General features: G+C 29.3%; 1 protein-coding gene across 8 annotated transcripts in view; it reads right to left on the reverse strand.

The window, feature by feature from the left end:
- Positions 1-1007: 1007 nt before the first annotated feature.
- Ca-alpha1T (Ca[2+]-channel protein alpha[[1]] subunit T) overlaps positions 1008-24130 on the reverse strand; it is a 179530-nt gene continuing 156407 nt past the window's right edge. For 4 of the 8 annotated variants that reach the window (XM_070651937.1, XM_070651935.1, XM_070651934.1 and 1 more), the window contains 5 exons: positions 20195-20360; positions 12541-13236; positions 10623-12377; positions 9746-10402; positions 6540-9501 (listed from right to left, as the gene is read on the reverse strand). In XM_070651937.1, the coding sequence (XP_070508038.1) occupies positions 8017-9501; positions 9746-10402; positions 10623-12377; positions 12541-13236; positions 20195-20360 (4759 nt within the window). In that variant the 3' untranslated portion in view covers positions 6540-8016. Of the gene's footprint in view, positions 4945-6539; positions 9502-9745; positions 10403-10622; positions 12378-12540; positions 13237-20194; positions 20361-24130 lie in introns of those variants that run through there. The other 4 variants (XM_070651940.1, XM_070651936.1, XM_070651939.1 and 1 more) reach the window with 3 other exon arrangements.

A 24130-nucleotide genomic window follows, 5' to 3' on the forward strand; every position in this document is an offset into this window, starting at 1 on the left:
AAAAATAAAAAATTCAATACAATAATAATAAATAATTAAAGCACATAAGAAAAACTAAAAGTAATAAAAATGGAACAACAATTAAGTCCAGGCGAACAAGTGAAATTGCAAATGATGCAAGACCTTGAAATCGAAATGATGAGTGATCTATACAATCGTATGACAAATGCCTGTCACAAAAAATGTATTCCACCAAAATATTCCGATTCAGAATTGGGTAAAGGCGAGATGGTGTGCATCGATCGATGTGTAGCTAAATATCTTGATGTACATGAGAGGATCGGTAAGAAATTGACGGCAATGTCAGCAGCTGATGAGGAGATGAAGAGGAAAATGTCTGGTGGTTAATAAGCTGTAATTTTTATTTAGCATTTAGAATATTAAAGAATATTGTAGAACGGAATTAACAAGTTTCAAAGAAAAAAAAAGTAATAAATTTAAATGAGCTAACAAATGCTTGAAGTTGAAAATGTTTGAAGATTTGGGCGACGTTGTAGTGGAATTCAAGTATGTCTTTGAGTGTTCTTCGTGTTTTTTCAAGAGTATCAAGTATATCTGCGACACAAATCTGGAGATTGGTAACTTGAAGGTCATAATTCGAACGTTGTTATCTCTAAAGTTGTGATTTTCAATAGGTTTAGATGCTTCGACTGATACAGACTTATACAGACTTAATGTATAAGATCCAGATGACAATTTGAGCTCTGGAAAACGTTGGGTTAGGGAACTTGAAGTGTTGCAGTAAGATATAGTTAATAAGTTCAGGTGATGCATCTGCATGGCATTGGTTGTCCTTAGAACTAGACATACAAGTTGTCTCACTCGAGAACGGATATTGACAGATCAGACCTGAAAGCATCAATGTTATACGCTAATATTGCTTCTGGATTCCATTGATCGTCCTTAAATCAAGACATACAACTCAAACTGTTTGCATCTAGGATGCAAATTGATAGATCAGATCTAAAAACGTCAAGAATAGTCCAAATAAGCAACTAAACCAGGTATTTATTTCTTCTAAATTTTTATTACTTCAATTTTTATTATTTTTCATCATCTAATTTTTAAATTACCTCGATTGTTTGTGATCGTTTCTCATAAATTATTAATTAATATTTCTACATTCTTCAGTTTTTATTCATCATTCATTTTTTTTTCTTCTGTGTTTTTTGATTAAACTCTTATATAATCTATTGTTACAATCTTTAATCTTGCTTCGCAAAAGATTTCTTTTAATTTAAAATAACATTTTTCTTGTGCTCATTTCCCTTCTGCAGCTATTTGAACAGATCAATAAATTTTCTTGCCTTTGTTTAGTTGAAATTTTCTAGATTTTTTCTATGAAGGACAGAGTTAAATGATTTGATAGAAATAGAGATAGGGAAAGATAGAAAAAGGAAAAAAGAATAATTAAATTAACATAATTGAGCCGATACCAATTGAATTAGCACAATTTATATCCTTATCACTACAATAGTAAATGCTCAATGATTGAAAGATATCTTTCAAGAGATGTGAAAAATTTTTCTTCATGTCATTTTATTAAGTAGACAGAATTATTATCATTTTTTTTTTATTAGTGATTATAATTATTAAATTTCGCTTAGTTCTTTTTAAATATCTTGGAGAAGGCACAGTTTCTTAAATACTTGAAAAAGTTCAAAATCAAAAGATGTGTGAGTGAAAATGAAAGGGAAAAGTTTTTATTTTCTTTTTTGTAGTTCCTTGAGCATTTTATGAAAATACTGAAAGTTTATTCAAATGTGAATTGTTTTTTTTTAGTTTTTTTTGGCAGAAATTTCTGAGTAAGAAAAGTTGTTTGGCAATTAAAAATTGACTATTTCATTCTGCAAAAGAATTCTCTTCGCGCCTGATATCCTTTACTTTCTTTTATTCCTCTGTAAACTTCGTAAGATCAACTTTAATTGATGAATCTTTCTAGATTTATTGAATTTTGAAGACATAAACATCTGTTGTAGATCTGAAGATCAATATTTAATGTTTGTTTTGAGATTTCCGAATTTATTTACTCCGGAAATGAATGAATCCTGTCTTGAAGCAATGCATCAAGTTGCGTTTTACATCAACTACCGAAATTAGTCAAACTCAGAGTTTGAAATTGACTCGAATTTTCATACAATTTTCATCAATTTTGAGCTCTAATTAAACTTAAATTCATAAAAACTAGAAAAATCCAATCTAGTAAAGTCAACCTTCAGTACTGGGGTTATTATCTATAATTATCAATCGATATTTATTATTATTATTTTTTTCTTAGATAACAATCTTTTCTTCTAATAAAAAAATTATCTCTAAATCCTGCTACACAAGGAAAAAATCTGTCTAATAACTATTGTTAATTTTCTCTGAGGATCACTTGACGCACTTTTTTTTTGTGGATCAGACAACCTCGATATATATATTTAGTAAATTCAATCTTCTCTACACTTAACAACAAACAATTAAATCGCGCTATAATTAAAAAATAAAAATAAATTGTTTTAAATAGGAAATAATTTTGAGCATTTAATTTTCACAATCATAGGGATTTGCTTGGATACTTTCTTTTTTCTTTGCTTTAAATCTTTTTTCTGGTTTTATCAATGGAAATAATTAAAGAGAAATTAGCGAAAAATATCACAGATTAAAGTTCGACATTTATACTTTCATCGTTTATTTTTTTTTTTTTAAATATTTTTCTCTCTTTTATTCTGCGTTAATATAATTAATAGAGAACTCATTTCTTTTGTGCAATATTTGATAATATTAATTAAATTGCTTTAAAGATTTCAGAATAATGAACTTACAACATATTTTATATAGAACTGTAACTATAAAAAACTTAACGATAGACTAAATATTTTACTTTATTTCCCTTTTTAATGTGTATAAATGCTAGTGGCTCGTCATTTTTTGTAGTTTTTGGAAAATTTTGGTATAATTTTATTAAAAATTTATATAAAATTCTCCCAATTTCAATTTAAATTAACATTTTTATGTCAATTGAATGAAAACTAAAAATATCAATTAGAACCACTAGTCAAATACTCAAAAAATTGCAATTAAAAATAACTTAATTAGCTAGCACAGTAGTAATCTATCAATAGATTTTAGAAGCCACACTGAATTTCTCTTTTCTTAAGGACGCCATCATTTTTAGAAGAATGCCTAATTATTATTACTAATTAATGAAGATTTTTCATTCGAAAATTGACATAAATGATTTTTATTCTCACTTTTTTTTATATTTGGGCAAATAAATCTCGATTTATTGTTAACTTTATTGTTTCACCATCATGCTAATAGTCACTTTGACGATGGCGTCCATGTCAATAATAATTTTTATTTCTTTTTTTGTCTCTTATATAAATTTATTCAAATAACTAATTAATTTTTTATAAGTAGCGTTATAATTATGTCCTAACTTTTTATATATAATTTTTTTTTTTTTTATTATTTTCATCAGTTTTTTTCTTCTATCTTGATCGCCTAAACTTTGATTATACATTTAACATTAATTTGATTTTCATAATCATTCATCTTTTTTTCTGTGCCTCAATTTAATTTCATTCACGAGTTCTCACTGATAATTATGTTTGGATTGGAAAGGTTTTATCAGATTTTAGTTAATTTTCTTGTCATATTCACAATAAATTTTCAATTTGGGTGAATATTTTAAAATTAATTTGGTTTATTGCTATATTTAGATTGATTTTGTAGGTCGAGTAATTGCTTTACTTTGAGGATCTGTGGCAGGCTATTGCACTTGGTTGACCTACAGCCTGACCTGATAGTTTATTTTAAGATTAGAACCTTTTCTTTGATGACATTCCTGTTTAACCTACAAATTAGGCTGTCAAACGTGTTTTCACTTAATACTTATGATTTTAGCAAAGAGAGGTCCAATGTCTCTTACCGAGTCAAGAACCCATGATGGCTGGACCGCAACTCATATTGCCCAAACATAACTCATATCATATTAACAATTGTACCTTATTGTAACATTTGATTTAAAATCGACGAGGTTAATATCAAGCTAGACTCATTTTTGTTCCGATTTATATCATGAATTTAATAAAAGAATATATATTATTATTGCCATGATGACTAGGTCTGTATTGCAATAATTAGGTATTGAAATACTAAACCATTTTACCACTGAGCCACTGAGCTTTGACTAACTTAGATTTTGCTTTGACACACTTAGATTTAGATTTGGTTCAATAAGATTTAGCTTTTGCTCACTTAGATTAGACAAAATTAGGACAAATGACTTCAAAAACTTATAAATCTGATTAAAAACTTCCAATCCAACATTATTTTTAACAATTTCTTCATCCCTTGATTAGTTTTATATAATTTTTTTTAGATAGAAACAGATTCTTTTGTCATTTTAAAAAACAAATAAATTTAGTGAAATAATAATCATGAAGGAAGAAAGAAAAGAAAAATAGAGAAGGCGCATCTATAAGATTGTCGTATAAATATTTCTTTCATCTCAAATTGTTTATTTTTTCTTTGAATTTCTCCTAAAATGGTACAATTATATATTCATTTGATCCACTAGATTAAGGTTCACTAAGGTTTCATTTCCGATTACATGTTTTAACTATCTTAATTCGATATTTTTTTTCATTTTTTATTGCTTCATCAGAAATTCATAAAATTTTATTTAGTTTTCATTGAAAAGTTTTTTTTTCTTCATTCTTAAATAAAAAAAAAAATTCTTTTTTTTCGGTCCATTGATTTTTTTAAAAATTGGCTGCTACATGATTTACAGTTTATTTTATTTACTGTGTGTGTGGGAGGGGGGTCAGAGTGGGGGTTATAGAGACAGGAGGATTCATAAATTCCATACTTTTTGTTTCGTTACAATTTTTATATGAACGAAGATAAATGTAAAATACTATAAATTTCATGAGATACAGTAGTAAGGAGATTCTTCTGAAAGTAGAAAATTTTTATGCAATTATTTAGTAATTCTTTTATATAATTTTTTTTTTGAAAGCATTCTGCATAAAGCGTATCTAAATCCATTGAAATGTTCCATATATTAATAATAATATATATCTTCATGTATGAAAAGCTCGATAAATTCTTTTTTTGAATAAATTCAATACTTGAGTAAAGTAAAGATGTTGAGTTAAAATGCTGATGACATTGATATATGAAAGATATTTTTATAAAAGAACATTAATAATTAATTTACAAAATCCTCAAAGTAACTCGATGTAGAGCTTCTCTATTCTCTCTCACTTATTCATAAATATCTTCAATGCTCTGATATTTCAAGTGTCTTCATTAAAGCTTCTTATGGTGTTCAAATGAGAATGAAGACTTACATTAGCAACGTCATGATATTTTGAGGTTATGCTGAAAATTTAACTTTGTATTCTTAGTAAAATGACCAGATATTGAAGAAAATTATAGAATAAAATAGCACCAATTAAGACAGATCATTAGATAAAATAAGATATGCTAATTTCTACAATATAATGTAACAAATCACTCACTACAGAAGTAAGCTTGATAGAATGTGGTTTGTCTGATCATTTACTAAGAAAATTTGTAAAAATAAATTTAGCAAAATGTCCTTGTTTGAATTTCTAGTCACTAACTAGACATTGACTTGCCTTTAACCAGTTATAACGTATTTTTGGCCAATCAAGGTTAGGACGATGCGTCGCAATGGTTGAGATCGGCTTGGAATCCTGTTATGAATTGTAAGCAATGTTGGTTTCATCTATTAAGTACAGGTTAGGTCCATAGCATAGTTCATCTAACGATATAATAGATTTTAAAGACAGTCGCATTTCTGCTTCCCGAACAGCACAGAGGGCTTGCTTGGACATTACTGCCGTATTAACAGTACAACGCTTTGTTGTCCCTACGGCTCCTTGAATTCAGATTTGGAGAGTTTGCCGTATTGTGCCGCTCGGGATTTGAATTTCGGCTGCATAGTTGCTGTGTCGATGCTTCAGTCCAATTCTTAACAGTCCAGAAGTCCAAAAGACCTTGGTCATCAAAAAAACTTTTTCATCAATGCTTCTTTGATTGCAATCTTTCCAGACAGCTTATGAAATAAATGCTTACATAGAATATAACTCATAACTGCGATCTATTATCTGATAAATTTTGAAATTGAGCGAAAAATGTCATTTGCTGACTATTGCTAAATTAATTCTGCAGCACATGTTTGAAATTAAATTTTTTCTACTAGAGCTTTTCAAGGACATTAAAGCCATTATTTACTGAAAAATAAATTAAAATATCTTTCACGATCAACATCACCACCATTAATAATAATTTAATATCACAATTAACATGAAAAGTACTAAATTTTTTGTATACATTAAGTGAAACAAAATATACATATCAATTTATAATTGAATCATATAAGCAGCATAACAAAAGAAATTTTTATGAAAAAAGAAGTTACCAAAAATAATTATATTTTTTTTATGAAGCTTAATTGACAAAATTATTCAACATTAAATATAATAATCTCTTTTTAAAAGTAAAAAAAAAATATTGGCACGAAAAATACAAGAAAAAAAAAGATTTTTTTAAAAATCTGCTGAACATTGAATTAAAGCGAGTTTTTGTATGCTGAAAATGTATGCAACATAAGAGTGATGAAAAAAGAAATAAAATTCTTTGAACTTTTCTTTTTTTCGGGGAGCTTTTGAAGCAGAACAACAAAAAAAATTCCATCTGGTTTCCCTCGTTTGAACTTCTAAAGCTGCTTTAATTATGATTATTTTTAATTATTTTTATATTTTTTTTTCTCTCTTTTCTTGTTTTTTTTTTTTTTTATCATAACATTTAAGCCGAAAAAATGTAAATAACTGTTGATAATTAACTATAACTATTGGCGCTTTATAAAAGCTCTCGCTCTATTGTTTCTCTTATATATGTTTATTTAATGTATTTATTTCTTCTCCTTTTTGTTAATCTAATTGCTTTAAAAATATTTAATTTTTTTCTCTTTTTTTTTTAATTATTTAATTAATTTTTATCTTCATTATTTATCCTGAATTAACAATGACCTTTTTTTGTATTTGAATAATAGATTATTTTTTATACTTTTCAATGAGAAAGTGTATGATTGTGTATTTATCTAGAGTAATTGACAATAATTCTTTCAATCTATACGATCAAGGGATTATTTTTTATGAAAAAAGAGAATAGAGGAGAGGTAGAGAGAGAGATGGTGGGTTGTTATCTGGTTTTAAGCTGATTAGGAGTTGAAAGTTGATCTATATCTGGTTTAGAGAATTTGTCGAAGCTTAGAAATTGGAAATCCTTTAGTTTGTAGACTTTTTTACATAAATTCTAAGGAAATTGATGCAATTCCTATCAAAATAATGACTTTTTACCCGGAATACGCAATTTATGCTCTTAAAGTTACTCATATAGTACGATTCCTAGCTCCACGCAAAGGAAAATTTTAGCTTTTGTGATTAAAATTTATTATCTTGGCCTTTAGGAAACATGCACGTCATTTTGACGTTCTGCCGTTTGTATGGTGACAGCTAGTCGCTATATTGTTGTACTTAAAGATATGACACTAGTCAAATCTACAACTATCAACAAAACTTCTCAAAAAATTGGGTAATTTTTAAAAAATGAGTATTTTTTGTAAATTTTCTGTGTTTGGCTGTATTGTTTTTGTATCATATTGATCATGTTAATATCAAGTTAACCTCAAATATTAAAATTCATAGAAAAATGTGTGCATCAAAAATGTGCTTAATTTGCTCAAAATTTAAATTCAGAAAAAAAAATTACAAAACTTGAATTGTGGAAAAATTCAAAAGCTTCACTTAAAATCCAGATAACAACTCATCTAATAGAAGAAATTTGAATAGAGTTCGAAGGTAGATAGGAGATAGAAAAGAGAGAAAAGTTAAAGAATGGAAATAAAATAATAAATAAAAAAGAAGAAAATGGTCAAGAAATGCCATCAATATTGCAAGCAACAATTAATCATTTCAAGTTACGCGTAGGTGATTCTCACAGTTTTCGTCGTTCGGATATAACACGAAGCAATTCACAAGACTCAGACTTTTTAACATTACCATCACCACCATCGTCAACAGTCAATGTATGCATCGATATTGTAGGTTCACTTATTTTAAATTGCTGCTGTTGAGAACCTACTGATGAGCTTGATGACGATGATGATGAAATGACTGATATGGGAGGTTGAATTGTCGTTTCGTTAACATTCTTTAAACTACCCGAATTGGATGATGGAAGTTGAATTTGGGGAATGGAATTAGATGATGGAACATTAGATTGCGGTGATGGTGGCGTATTGCCTTCCGGTAACAATAAACTATTTTCATTTATTTGCTCGTCCTCATCAACAATTGCGGCTTGTTTAAATAATTGCTTAGCACTACCCGAACGACTACGAGTTGTTGCTTGCAATTTTGGCACGGCTAAAAATGATTTATTACCTATAAAACTACTCGCATTATTATTACTATGATCTAAAAATTTACATGCACTTGAACGATTATCAAAATCCAAGCTAGATTGGCGATAATTAAGTTTTTTGGCTGCAATGCCTGTTGGCTTCTTACTTATCATTAAATTATTGTTAATGGCGCTACTTGATGTCTCACCACCGCCATTTGATTGTCCAAATTTGATATTTTGACTATCCATTTCAACTGCATCTCCCGTATCCGATAAAAGCTTAACGTCAAAGCTTTGTGTACGAAATTTCTGTAAAAGATTTCTACGATTTATTGGTGCTTTTGATGATCGTCGTGCACCTGATGGCACCGGTTCATTCAAATCATTATCGTTTGATTCACATGTGGTGCTTATTGGCGTTTGATTCCATTCACGTAATGATAAAGGACAACCCATGTTAGGACCGAGTAAGGGATTAAAGTATTGTACTGTTTGCCTTCGGCTCGTATTAAATTTCTTTTCAATAATTGGTGTGCTATATGTGAAATTTGATGGAAGTGATGCTACCTTTGTTAATGGACGTTTTTGTGCAATTGATTTTTGTTTCTCTAATTCTTTACATAATGCTTGCTCCTCTTCAAACAACTGTTCACGTTCTATCTCTCGTTCAAGTTCTGTTTCGATATCCATGTCATCCTCCATTTGTTTGTGACTTTCTTCTAGGTGTTTCATAAGAACGGCAACAACGACATTAACAAGTACAAATTGTGCCATTAATACAAATATAACGAAGAAAATTGGTGCAATTATTGGACTAACACAGCAATTTTTAACACAATCTGCTGCATCATCACATTCATCACGAAGTGTATCCTTCATAATTCCATTCCAATTGTCACCGGTTGCAACACGGAAGAGTGTCAGGAATGCCATACCAAAATTTGCAAAATGTGCATGCTCACCCAAACCTTGACATGGGATTTCATCCGAACATTCCAATCGACCGAAGAGTTCAACACCGAGTGCCGCAAAAATGAAGAATAGCAAGAAGAATAAAAGCCCGAGGTTGCCGACCTATATTTTTTTTTTGAGATATAAGAAACAGAGAGAGATGTTGAAACTTTAATTAAAGTTTATTCAAGTTGAGTTTAGTGAATGAATGGAAGAGTGATAAAGGACAAAAAAGGAAATGAAAATCATCGTATTCATTCATTGTCCTTTACTTCATCTTTATCATCCATTTTCACTCTAGTTCTATATATGCATGTATAATAATGAAAAGTTTTTCATATTTCTTTTCAACAATTCATAATCTTACCTGCGGCAATGCTTGCATAACTGTATCCAGTAAGGCTCTAATTCCCTTTGCCATTTTCAAAAGTTTCAGCACTCGTGCTATCCTTAAAACTCTCATAACACGAATTATCGTTGGATTAATCGGTATAATTTTTGATTCCATCTCTTCGAGTACAATTCCGACAATTGATAGGATAACAATGAACACATCTAACTGATTCCATTTATCTTTCAAATATAACTTAAAGCCAAGAGCAACGAGTTTCATTAATGCTTCCAATATGAACACAGCAGTGAAGAAATAATTGAAGATTTTTAGTGCATATTCAAGTGCAATTGGCATCATATAATATTCCATTGCCATTGTCACAACATTGAGTCCAATGACAGCAGCAATAGCCAGATCAAAGTATTTTGATGTTACAACATTGTGAACAAACATTCTAAGTGGTGAATAATTTGTATAATATGGTGGCTCGTGCATTCGACGACGCTTTTTCTCTAATTGAATTGCACGCTTCGCGGCTCTTCGAATTTTCTCCTCCTTCTCTTGCTCCTCACGACAACGATGAAAATTCTCAACTACGACACCGACAAACATGTTAAGTACAAAGAATCCAACAAGTAGAATGAATGCGATAAAGTAAAGAAGACGCCATTCGTTATAATTGACTATAGGCTGTGTATAAAAGCGTATGTAAGGGATTTTTATATATATTTTTTTCGTTAGATATACCGATGACGAAGTCGACGACGACGACGTTGAAATAAAAGTAAAAAGGAAGAAAATAAAGAAGAAATAGCATTGAATACATGAATAATGTAGACAGATGTGTGTATATAAATGGTAGAATTAGGCAAGTATATACATAAATACACGAAATACTCGGTATACTTACTTGTTGATCAACACCGACAGCATCTAAACCTGTATACATAATATTCACCCATCCGTCACGCGATGAAAGCACAAAAAGTGACATTAAAGCCTTTCCTAAGTCATCGAAATTATATTTACGATTTATCCATGCATTACCAGCACGCTGGAGGCACTCTGTCTTATTTCGTACACCTTTAATGTTTTCACCTTCGCAATAAAAGAATGTTCCTTTAAACAGCTGCACACCCAATATACCAAATATAATGAAAAATGTACAACAAATCAATACAATGTTACCGATGGGTCGTAATGACGATAAGAGTGTTTGAACGACAAGCTTTAAACCGGGTGCACGATTGATTACTCTCAATGGTCTCAATGACCTCAATAGACGAAATACTCTTAATATACCAAATATACGTGGACTTGATTCACTCAATAATCCCATTAGGAGATCAATGATAGATATCATGACCAATGAACCGTCCATTATATTCCATCCAGATGTAAAGTATGCATCACGTCCATAAAACATACCCGCTGCAACGACTTTAATAAGCATCTCAATTGCAAAGACAACTGTGAAAACATAATTTGCAGTTGCTAAAAATACTCTCTCTTTACTCCATGGTGGTATATTTGGTCGTTCCATTGCTAGTGTAATACAATTGAGTGCAATAAAAAAGAGAATGACATTATCGAACCATTTTTGATTGACAAACCAGTTACAAAGTTTTCGAAATATATTATCATCACTAAACAGGTATAGTGAGTATGGATCTCTTTCTTCTGTCCACTTATCAAAATTGGATACTTCCATAAACCATAATGTTATCTTTGAGCTCTTTTTAAGAGGTGTTTGAGGTTGTGATGGCTCCTGCATCATTGATGTAGAATTGTTAAGTGATGATATTGATTTTTCAAGATCAACCTTCATGCTACGTTGTAGAAAGTCTTCAAAATTATGTAAATTGATGTTTGAATGCTTCTCATATGGATGTTCAAATGATGACATACGACGTTGATAATATTGTTGATGAAAGAAATGTGGATGTTGAATTGATGCAACATTTATTGAGTTTTTCCTATTAAAATTGTAATACTGATGATTGTTGATGTATTTATTCGATAAGAATTGTTGATTTAGTTGTAATGGTAATTGATGACTGTCACTTTTGATTGACGATGAACGTCTCACATTCATTCGTGAATATTGTCCGCTTGAATGTGTATCATTTTTTATGCAGTTGACTCTTGCTAGTAATATATCTTTATCGGACTGTATTGAACCTTTTCTAATGTCACACATTTCATTCTGTCCGCTACCATTGACCATACTGGCACTGCTTTTTGATAAGTTTTCGTCTCTCTCATTTTGCTGTTGAATTTGTGATTGCGGAAGTGGTTTACAATTATTCAATATTTCTGTGCCTTGCGATGTTTCGGTCTTTTGAACACCAGCAACCTTTTTTCGCTTTGAACTTCCACGGCGTACCTTCAAGCTCGATTTTCTTGATGGTGCTGGGGAGGCGGCAGTTATTGTTATATCTATTTTTAAATTATCTTGTTGCTCTTCATCGCCCGACTGTTCGACACATGTTGGTAGGACGGCAGATCCTGTTGGTGAATGCTTCTCGCTATGAGATGTTAACGATGATGGACTATTGCGTTCACTTTTCGTGATGTATGTTGGACGTTCAAGAAATATTCTTTCGTCGAGTGCTTTTAATGAGCCAAATACGGATGGTGGCGTTAAGTGAATTCTTGGTGGCTCCTGTTGAGAACATAAAAAGTTTTTAGTAATAAAATTGGACAAGTCGTTACAAATGAGCGCATTTTACTACAGAATAGACAAACAAACTACAGACTATGACATACATGAACAGAATTTATGAGACACACAAAACCAGGAAGCATGGAAATAAATTGTTTCTTACATTTCTCTCTACTGAGTCCAAATCCACATGTTCCCAATCTCTCATTGTCGTACCCATTTCCATCGTATTGCTTGGCGAATCCTGTGGCGTTGCGGCAGTTGTGGTTATTATTGGTGGATCCACTTTTCTGCCATCACTCAATCGATTCTTATCACGTATACTTTGATGTTTACGTTTATAACTACCCGGACGTTGATTAATTTCCTTTTCCTGATTCGATTTAGTTAAATAATTTGGCATCTGTCCATCAGCTGTTTCCGTCGCAACTGTTTCACCTTGCAATAATTTCTGTTTTTGAATATTACATTTAATATTCTCAATATTATTTAATTTACGTAATTCCTCAGCACTACACCATTTATGTTTAAGATCGTTATAGCTTTCAGACGTTGTCGATTCGGAAAAGCTTTTAAGATCATCAGGCGGAAACATTTCATTAAATTGTTCCTGCATTTGTAATTGCATTTGCAATTGTTGCTGTTCCGCATTAAGTTTTGCTTTAATAATTTCACGTTGTTCACGTTCGCGTCTTTCATGACGTTCGGAGCTAAAACCTTCGACGAGAATGGCAACGAGTAAATTGAACAAGACATAGTTACCAAATGTCATTAGTGTTACAAAATAAAGCGCCGCCCAATGACTTGTCTTCTCCATTCCATTAAACAATACGACATTCCAGTCCTCTTGCGTTAAAATCTGTTCATTTGTTGATTATGATGATGATGAACATCGCAACACATTTATTACAATTCAAAAATTTTTATTTTTTATTACATTTTTTTTTTTTTTGTATGTGTTCGGGATGATGATGATGATGAAGATGGTAAGGAATATAATAAAAAGAGAAGAAAAACTTATTATGAAAAAAAATTCCTCTTCATCGTGTTGATGAAAAAAAAAGTCTTCATTTTTCTGCTCTTTTTTTACAATTTTTTTTTTGTTGAAGAGAGGAGAAAAATTATGATGGAAAAAATTTTTCTTTATGCCATTAGAAGAAAAATATGCAAAAAAAATGAAACTTTCTCATTCACTCAGGCAGAAAAATTTTCCATTTGGACTCTACTATAGACTATAAAATACAAAATATAATGTTATAAAAAGTTGTTAGTCATTTGAAACAAAACGGGAAAATGTTTCAAATTCCGTGAGATGAGTTTTGGCAGATTTTTGAGTAACTGAGGTTTGGAATTAATTTTGAGAAGATTTTGAATTAAAATTTTGAGAAATTAAAAGCAAAAAATGGTTTTAAATTGAAAATTTCGTGCATTATAGTCCGAATTAATTTGGATTTAGTATCTCGAATAACAGAAGTCGGTTAATCAATTCAAAATCTGATATCAGACTGACTTGACTATGATATAGTGCAGGAATCAAACTGAATTCTGTACCAATCGGCCTGAGCCGGATTTTGAATCTATTAATCAATTTGTCTTATTCGGATATCATGTCTAATTAAAATCTACTAATTTTGATATGAATTTTAAACTTTATTCTCAAAATATAACAAATTATGCACAAAACTTCCTCAAAATGCTCGAAAACTTTCAAAACTTGTCTCAAAATTGCGCATTTCATGCAAATTACTTTCAAAACTTAGGCAATTTCACTCAGTTGTAAAATTTCAATCTAATCTAATTTACCAAATGCATTCAGTCATGTCAAAACTGTCTCATGACTTTTAATTAACTCAATTTCAAAATTATTTACTTCAAAAATCAAAATAGACATCAAAAATCTGACAAAACTTTCATCTTAGGTTGATAAAATAGTTAGTGAAAGATATTAAAAGAGACAAGAAACAAGAAAATAAAACTCAAACTAGAAGCTCATCATGTGGTGCGATTTTCATATTTAAAATTATTTTTTTTATCATCATTCTCGCATTAGGAATAAAAAGAATTATTTTCTCATTCAAACAAAATTAAAAGCATTTTGATAAAAAAAAAATGTTTCAACAGCATGGAATTATTATTATGTTTTGAATGAAATTTTTAATTAGCATCAAGTGCAATTAGGATTGAGGAGCAAAAAAACAAATGTTTATTTTGAATTTTAATTTAATTAATTTTTTAAAAAGGGGACAACACAATAGTAACTGTAACGCAAATCGAGAACTTCACACTTAAAACATAAAAACTATAAATAAACTTTCATAGGAAAATGGAAATAAACTTTATCTTCTATCGGAATTTTTTTTATGGATTCTCAAAAATAATGGAAACAGATTTTCTCTGTGTTAATTTGGTTTTTCCTACAATATTGTAATCAAGTCAGTACGGTGTAATGAAAAAAGCTATGGTTAATTAAATTTCAATTTTCTAAAGTAAAATAAACTTTACTTTTTGGTCGCATAGATTTTTAATGGCATTAGACTGTTAATTATTTTGGTGATTTACTAGTGGAATGTTGGGTAGTTGGGGATTATTTGTGGAAATTTGGAATTTTAGCTGTTTGAGGAATTTGAAACTTTATTCGAATTAAATAAGCAATTAAGGGACGAAAACGTCAAAATTGCAATTTTCCCAATTTTATTCAAATTAAAAATCATAAAAATTACAAATTTTATGCGAAAAACCTTTTTCCGATAATGTTCAATCCTAATTAACAACAGTATTGAATCTTATTCCCAATTTTCCTGTCAATTCTGCATCAAAACAAACTGAATCCATCCCAAAAAACCAATAAAATCCTCATCAAATAATTAAAATTCCTCACAGATTTCAAACTTTAAAATGTTCCATCTTAATTCAATTCTTTATTATCCTTTTCATCTAACTTTCGTTTCTTCATTAATTAGTCCAACGGTTGAATGAGTTGATTGAGATGACTTGCTAATTAATTTCCTTCAACTCAGCATTATTTTTCGACGAATGTAACTCAATCAATGTAATTTTGCTGAATTTCAGTAACTCAATCAACTCATTTTTCAATCAACCGAATTGATCAAATTACACTAATAAATTTTTTTTTTTTGCAAGTAAGCTATTTAAAATTAAAGCTCAATGGAGCTTTAAGAGATTGACTTTAATACCTAAAAGTGAAATTAATTTTATGTAAGCCTTTTAGAATGATGTAGTTCTCCATGGAGTGTGCATTAAAATTCTTTTCAATTGAGGATTACGAAAATATCCATGTAATTTTGAATATCTACTGAAGTGGATTTTTATGCTACGATGGCATTTCATATTTATTATCCTTGCTCAGTTCTGGTTAAAATAGTGAATAATATTAAATGAGCTTACGAAATATGAAAGTCTTTTAGTGTAATTACAATATTTTCTATGATTTAGGGGAGATTTATTTGAGGAATTGGTGAATTTTTGTTATTTTACCAGAATTTGGGGTTGCAGATGGGTCAATTGCATTTGACAAAAATATTGTGTTCAGGACAAAATTTAGGAAATTTTAGAGACAATTTTTAATTGAAGATTTTGAATTCTTTTCATTTAGTTTTGATTCAATTTTATAAGGTAGGCCTGATATTAGATAGAACCGTACCCATTTATCTGCTTCTACTCATTTACATTCAAAACCACTTCCAAAGCCTAATATCCCCCTAAACATTCCTCATTTCCACGAAAAAATCCTGCCCACTCAACCACTTGAGTTAAGTGAATTCCCATTAATAATTAAAATTCTAATGCATTAAAATCTTCAGTTATGATGAACGAAAAAATAAAAATCTTTTGCTTTCACTTAAACTGATGAGACTCATAAAAAACATAAAAAAAAAATTAAAATGAAATGCAACCATAAATGTATATTATAATGCATTAAATCTTCTGAATTCAAACAAGGAAATAAAGCTTTTATTTCTCTCACAAAAGCAAAAAGCATAAATTTTTAGTGCTTTTTTTAAAAAGAGGATTTTTTTATGAATGTTTTATAATTTATTTTGGTTTTTTAGCTAGTTTTTGAATGTTTTAGCGGAATTTTTATAGAAAATTAAATTTTCTTTTTGTTGTTTTAAAGCCATGCAATTTTTTTGTATATTTATATTGTATCATTTTAGAATATTTATTAAAGTTTTTAATTTGTTAGTGTATTTAAAGTTTAATTTTAAGTTTCTTATCTTTTATAGTTCTGGGCAGTTTAAGAAGCAAAACATAAAAAAACTAAATTGATTTAAAAAGAGAGAAACTAAATGGAAGTATAAAAGCTCTTTTGTATATAATTTCCTTTTGTAGGATAAAATTTTCCTCGTGGTTGAATATAAATTAAAGGACAGAGAAGATAGCAGATAGAAATACAATGCAACTGCAATATGCTCAAATATAACAACAGAAAACTAAAGGAAATATACAGACAGAGAATAAAGAGAATAAAAGATGAGATTAAGCTTTGTAATGATGTAAACTGAAAAATGATAAATTAGACGATGTTCTTTAAGTTTGAGTGATTTTTAAATGGAATTTAAAGGAGATTAGCTTGCAAAGTTGGCCAGTTGAATGTCAAAACTGAGAATTTGTACACGTTTTGCGATTCGGCCAGAAATAGAGACAGATGGAAGGCTTTTTATAATAACCTAGGCTCTAAGTCAGAGCATAGTTCCAGTAAGGAAGGAAACTTTTAGTCAAGTTGGTCTATTAGAAGCATTGATCAGATACTTTGTTTAAAATTGTGATTTTTTTACAATTTGTAGGGATTTTTTTTCAATTGAAAATTGTAAAATACTCAACTTTTGGAGATTGACAATTGTTAAAAAATCAATTTTTTTGGGTTACCTAATATGCGAATAGCCCCTAATGGACGTTTCTGTAAAAAATCTGAATTTATTTCGAATTTTCTCTTTAAGGTTGTAGATCTCTCAAGAAAAATCTCATTTGAAGCAGTAAATTTTAAAACTTTCAGATTGTAGCTTTTGAATAGCTTCAACCTCTAAATTTATGATCTCTAAAACAAGGAATAATAGAATTTTTTGCAGATTTTACTAAATAGTAAAATTTGGACCATTTGAAGGTTTTTACGAGCTATTTTGATTTATTTTAAGGAAGTTACTTTCATGAAATATGTGAATTTGAGCATTTCTATTCTGTGTAGATTTAGTAATAGCTTTACAGAGTAAAAATCATAAAATCATGAAAATATATCAGGATTTTATATGATTTGTCGAAATTCTTGTATCGGGAAATTTTCGGGATCGGAATCAGGATTGAAATAGAGCTCGGAGTCGACTAGGAGTTTTTAGGAAGTCGAGTTGGGAAATGTTGACTTTTCCATCCAAAATCCAAGACTACTGCAAGCTCTGAATCGAAATTGTTCATGATTTCCCAGGTAAATTTATAATATTTACCAGGAAACTCCGATCCCAATAGCTCGAAAGCATAGTTTTCCAGAAGGAAGAAAGGGAGAAGATTGACAATCTAATCCCCTTATCCTTCTCCTTCCTGAATCTGTCCTTTAAGTCTATAAACTATTCTCAGTTTCTCCTTAAAAACAATCACAAATTCCATTTAAAAATCCTCAAATTCAAAGAATTTCTTCATTATTTAAAAGAATTCAAAACAAAATCTTAAACAGAAAAAAATCAACAATTCAGCTTAAACAACCATTGAAAGGTGGCAACATAATTACCGAATGTGTAAGAGAAAAAAAATGCTCAATTATCCTCTCAAAATTCGAGCACCAATTATCTCACACCATTCAAATGTTCTCACTTTTCAACAATTTAGTAGCAAAAGTAAAATATTAGCAAGGGAAATTAAATTTTAAGAAAAGCGACTAGCTGGGAAATTAAGGGAGATTTTTTAAAAAAATATTTCTTTTTTCAATTAAAGCAACGCATAAATAAAAGATCTAAAGGATAATTTTGTCTTATAGCTGCCCTCTTCAAAATTAAAATGTATGAAAATTTTTCATCGCTAAGCAAAAAATCCGGATTTTTTTTTTTCAATTTTCTCTTTATTTTTTCATTCGATAACACATAAAAAGAGGAATTTTGTTTTTGTATGTTTTGCTGACGTTGGTGCTCCTTTTTTGTACCTTTTTTCACCTGCCGAATAATCTTCCGTTGAGCGTTAATGGCTTTTTTTTGTGAATTTTAAAAAAAATTTAGCTTTTTTTCTCTCATTTTATCTTAAATTCCACATTTTGTGCTGAATTAAATAATTTATTATGTTAAAAAATTTGAAAGATCTTATGATAGGTCATGTATATTATTCAAAGGATTGAATATTTCATTTTATTTTTTCCCTTTTTTGTAAACAACAAAAAAATATATATTGGAAAGAACCGAAAGTATAAACCGTAAACATGAGGCCTTTCACATTTACATAAGCTTTTTGACATACACATGACCTTAGATGAACTTGAACGGAGCATAACACCAAAGTTATATGAGACATGTCCTTAGAATGATGTGTAGAGGGTATTTTGTATTTTGTGGGAAATTTGATGATAAATGTAAGAAGATTTTGTGGTTGAAGATGTTGATTGGTGATATACAGGAGTGAATGCAGGTTGGGGATTGACCTGAGCCCCTTGTACTTTGGACTGATTGAAACCCAAACGTTGTCGACCCATGCTTCTTTTCTGATTTAAAAAATTCTCTTTAAGTTTTGTTTACGTTCATTGTATTTTATACCCAAAAATGCATCATTTTGTGGATTTAATATGATTCAACTCAATATACTCATGGCTTTAAAGAAGCTTAAATAGTATTTCAAACGGAATAAACTATCTAGCATCTAGATCAGTAATGGGCAACCTCATGTTCGACGCGACACACCTAGTTGGTTAGTCCTATCGAAACTGTACAAGGCATACGCTTCGTGGCCCGATAAAGCCCCAAAATGTTGTTCCGATTTTTCAAAAAATCGACAATTAAATACACATTTTAGATAAATTTTGAACATTTTCCATTTGGAGTTCCGGGTTCTAGCTCCAATTCTGAAAATATCCCAATGTTTCCCAAAATTGTCCCGATATTTGACATCACTGATCTATGTAGCCCTCCACTCTATTGAAACCTTACAAAACCCATCTCAATTGCTATCAAAGATTCACCCCGAAACTTATTCCAAGGATTTAATCATCCTTCCTATCATGCAATTCAAATTCTTTTTTTCTGCCTAGTTCGCGTTCCTTTTGCTTCTCAATTCATGAGCCTCTTTTATATTGAAAGCAGCCATTTCAACAGAAGACTATTCGGCGTCGAGTACGAAAAAAAAGGTTCACAAATGGATGCAAATTTCATCCAATGTGTATGCATATATAAAAAGTTTTATTTTCTATCAATATAAGAATCATCGTTTCAAATAAATGAGTGAATCAAGAATATATGCTGTTGTGAATTTTGAGGGTATTTGGGGGTAGTGTGAAAGTATAAAAACAAATTCAAGTGGAGGTGGGGGGATAAGACAGAGAGAGAAAGAGAAGGAGAGAGAATATATATATTTGAAATAAATATCGGATGTGGATATATTGACTATTCCTAATTTCACATTTTCAATCTACCGAAATTCCTAAAAAATGATTCATCTACCTTGATATTACATGTCGTGGGGATGTGGGGTGGGATGATATAAAGGATTAGTGATTGTGGGATGTGAGGGGATTTTTTTTTTAATTTTGAGGAAACAAAACAAAAAACAAAAAAAAAAAATCTCTAGTTTTTTTTTTGGAATGAACGAGGGAGGCGAGGATCTAAACTTACTTGAAAGACTGTGACAGTAGCCCATAAAAAGTTGTTGAAATGCTTGCGATCACATTCGCAGAGGGGATGTTTGCTTATTATTTCAGGACAGGTACATTCTCTTTCTCCCAATTCTTCATCCATAAATTTACAAAACTTACCACCGAACAGATACATGCCGAGTATGCTACAATTGTTCGTAATATATCGAATATGTATATATATATATGGGATATTTGGATTATTTCTTTCATGTTGAATATTTTTTTGTTAGTAATTATAAAAATTATTTATTCTAATTCATAAAATAACTTAATTCTCATGTCAATTAAATTATAAAAATCATTTTGATGTTTTATTTGTTGCGATCTTTCATGTCAAATTATAAATAAACTACCAATATGGATGAATCAATGATCATGTCATGGGGGGAATATGTCAATCAAAAATCAATTAGTTATGGTATTTACTAAATGTGATAATAACAATTCTTTTGAAATTATTTTGTTTTTTAATTTTCTCTCTCGCAATTAATTACAAAACCAGGAAATCAATCAATCTCATAACAATCGAATATGCTGCAATTAATTTGAAATTATAACAATGGAACTTAATAAATTCACTCAATATGCTGTCGAGATTTATGGAAAACGCATTTTTGGGAAATATGAATGTTTTTTGGGTGCATTTTTACTGATTTCTAATTTTTTAGGAATTTTTAAACTTTTTTAAAAGAATTTTAATCAAATTTGAAATGGAAAAGATATTTTAAAATTTTTAAATTTTTTCTAACTTAGTTAAATTTCAAATCTTTGACTTTAAATTTAAATCGTAGTTTTCAAATTCAGATTTTAAAACATAAGTTTTAAAAATTTAACTTTTAATTTTGAATATCAAATTTTTAATTTAGACATTTAACCTTTAAGTTTGAAAATTTAACTTTCAAATTTGAAAATTTGAAATTTAAATTTCAATATTTAAATTTAAATTTGAAAAATGAACTCTTAAATTTGAAAATTAAACATTTCAATTTTGAAAATTTAAATTCAAAATTAAACTTTTAAAATTTTCAAATTTTAATTTTAAATTGAAAAATGAACTTTTGAATCTAAAAATTAAACTTTTGAATTTCAAAAATTAAATTCTTCAATTTCACAATTAAACTTTTAATTTCAAAATTTAAATTTTTAAATTTGAAAATTTGATTTTAAAATTTAAAATTTAGAAAGATTGTTCAATTAAATTTAAAAATGAAACCTTAAAAATTCATCAATTAAATTCAATATTTTAAATTTCCATTTCAAACATTCATATAATTTTCATATTTATGCCTGCATGCACCAAAAATGCGTTTATCACATCCACCATCATTAAAATTTGAACTATTGAATGTTAACAAATGGTTCTGGTTCTGAATGAATGCACACAATGGCAGGTAGAGTAAGTGAGTGAGGCGAAAGTGAGCGAGACAGAGCAAGGAAATTAAAAAATGTCGAACAATCATTAACGGTATGATTTTTTTTTTGAAAATATTAAAAAATTTCATAATTGACCCGACACATACGTTAATGATTGAAAAAATGGATTGAAAATGAAAAAGGAATAATAATGACAATATAAAAATTATACTGATTGTTGATACATGTTGATTGGTTTGCAATTTTTTTTTATCCGTTATAAATATATGCACGAATATAAAATGTATATATATATATATATTTATCTGTATTAATTGGTGTATTAATTGGAAGGTATATATAATTTTTTTTATTATGCGTATTAAATTTTTTTAATGGCCTTTTTTACAATTTTTTTCTGTTTATTTTTTATTTATAGAATGATATATATTTTTTAGTCATTTGGCAATAGAATATTAATGCATGTATGTATGGTATATTGATGTGAATTTTAGTTCTTTTGTGATGATTTTTGCTACTGCTAGTTTTAATGTTATTGCTTTTTGGTGAAATAAAAGTTTGGAATGGAAAACAATTTTCATTTTTCGTTATTGCTGTTGAAAAAGTTGTTTTTTGAATTTTTATGAGCGGTTTTTATTGGAGTTTTTAAATTGAAATTGGGACTGTAATTTGATGTGGAATTTTAATTTGAGCAGTTAAGATGTTGCGATAATTACTTCATTAGTGCTCATTTTTCTAGTGGATGAAGTTGTTAAACTTTGATTCAGAAAATCTGAAACAAATTTCAAATTAATTAATTTTGAATTTTTGGAACTTAAATTTCGTATTTTTTTTGGGGATACCCAAGAGCAAAAATGCGATAAATTGCAAGTTAACCGCAAAAATAGGGCAAAATAGGCCATTACGGTATCGTCTGGCTATCTTAGCGTTAATATGACGACGTTGATGTGCCTTGTGAACACGCTGTGCTGTTCAACAGAAAAGTTTACATTCTAAATTTCTAAAATTTAAATAAAATCTTTTATTTTGATTTTAAAATGAACTCAATTTCAAATATTATTGAGTTTATTGAGCTAATGAGCCAATAATAGCCATCAAAGCTCCATCAGAACACCTTGAAGTCATATCAAGGATTTTAAGACATAGTAGTGCCCGATCTGTTGCACTGCTTAGATCTGTTTAATAGTTAATAAACTTCAAACTATAATAAAAGTTCAAACCACAAACTTCAAAAATTCTCCGTTAAACTTTTTTTAAAACCATTTCAAACTATTAAGAACTTTTCAACTTTAAAAAAAAATTGAATTCGATTTTCAAGCTTCAACTTAACATAAATCTCTTTTTCATCAGCAACTTTTCCATTCGAAACTTTTCGGTCAATATAAGTTGTGTGACATTTGCATTTAATGTAGTTTTGTGAGTTAGACTGTGACATTTCATATTGCTGGTTTTTTTTTTTTATTTTGCATTGAACGAAAATTGCAGATAGAACAAAAATTAACATATCGAAAGGAGAGAACAAAAATTAATTTTTTATCAAAAAACATAGTGAAGAAGAAATTTTTTAAAAAAAATTAGTTTTAACAAAAATTATTGAGAATAAAATAACAAAATTTTTTGACATGCAAAAATTGGAATAAATTTAGGTTTTGTGATGACTGGAGTTGACAGGTCGAATGTTTGCATTTGAATGAAGTCAAGTGATTTTTTGGTTTTATTGTGTTGAGAGGAGTCAGGACCAGGACTATTTTGTCCCGAATGGACAACTATCCGAATATTAACAAATTCGGTGAATCGATCAATCTGGCCCAAAACGGCGTGACTTTGATTTGCTGATGGATTCGTTTTAAATCTGGCATCATCCAAAGTCACTTCGGTCTGGTACCAAATTTTGGATCGATTAATCGATTTGTGTTATTTGGCTTAATGACTTGTCAATCTAATCTTACGATAAACCCTAATATATAAAGATCATACTCATTTAAATGAGTGTATACTCGCGATTAGGCTGAGTTAGTGTTTTTAAGTATACTCTCAATAATGAGTCTGTTCTGACCATGACCTTTGTCTGTTAGGGTAATCGCATTTAGATGACATTTGTCACCCTTGTAACTAAACATTAGCTCATCAAAACACCTACTTGTCCACTCTAGAATCCTCATAATACCTAAATACATCATTGCTCATTTATATTCTGCTTTAGAATCCTATTATTCACTCAAATAGAATTAAAATTTCAAAAAATTTCACAAAAACCGATAACATTCCACTTCAAAAACAATCAAATTGACTCAAGTGCATTAAATTAGATACTCTAGTCATCACTTTATAAAATTTAATTTTAAAATAACCACAAAAATACAAATGTGCGAAAATAGAAAATTATCCAATAATGAATAAAGGTTTTGATTAGTTCAAATGATTCAATTATTTCCATTTTAATGGATGTGCGATCATAATAACAATTATGGAATTTAATTTTATTTCATGAAATTTTGCTTTAAATTGTAATTTTTTATTTCGTACACAAAAGTCCCTC

This window comes from Chironomus tepperi, unplaced genomic scaffold, assembly GCF_022539635.2.
Source record: "Chironomus tepperi strain 1889 unplaced genomic scaffold, CSIRO-AGI_Ctep_v1 contig_472, whole genome shotgun sequence".
Lineage (NCBI taxonomy): Eukaryota > Metazoa > Arthropoda > Insecta > Diptera > Chironomidae > Chironomus > Chironomus tepperi.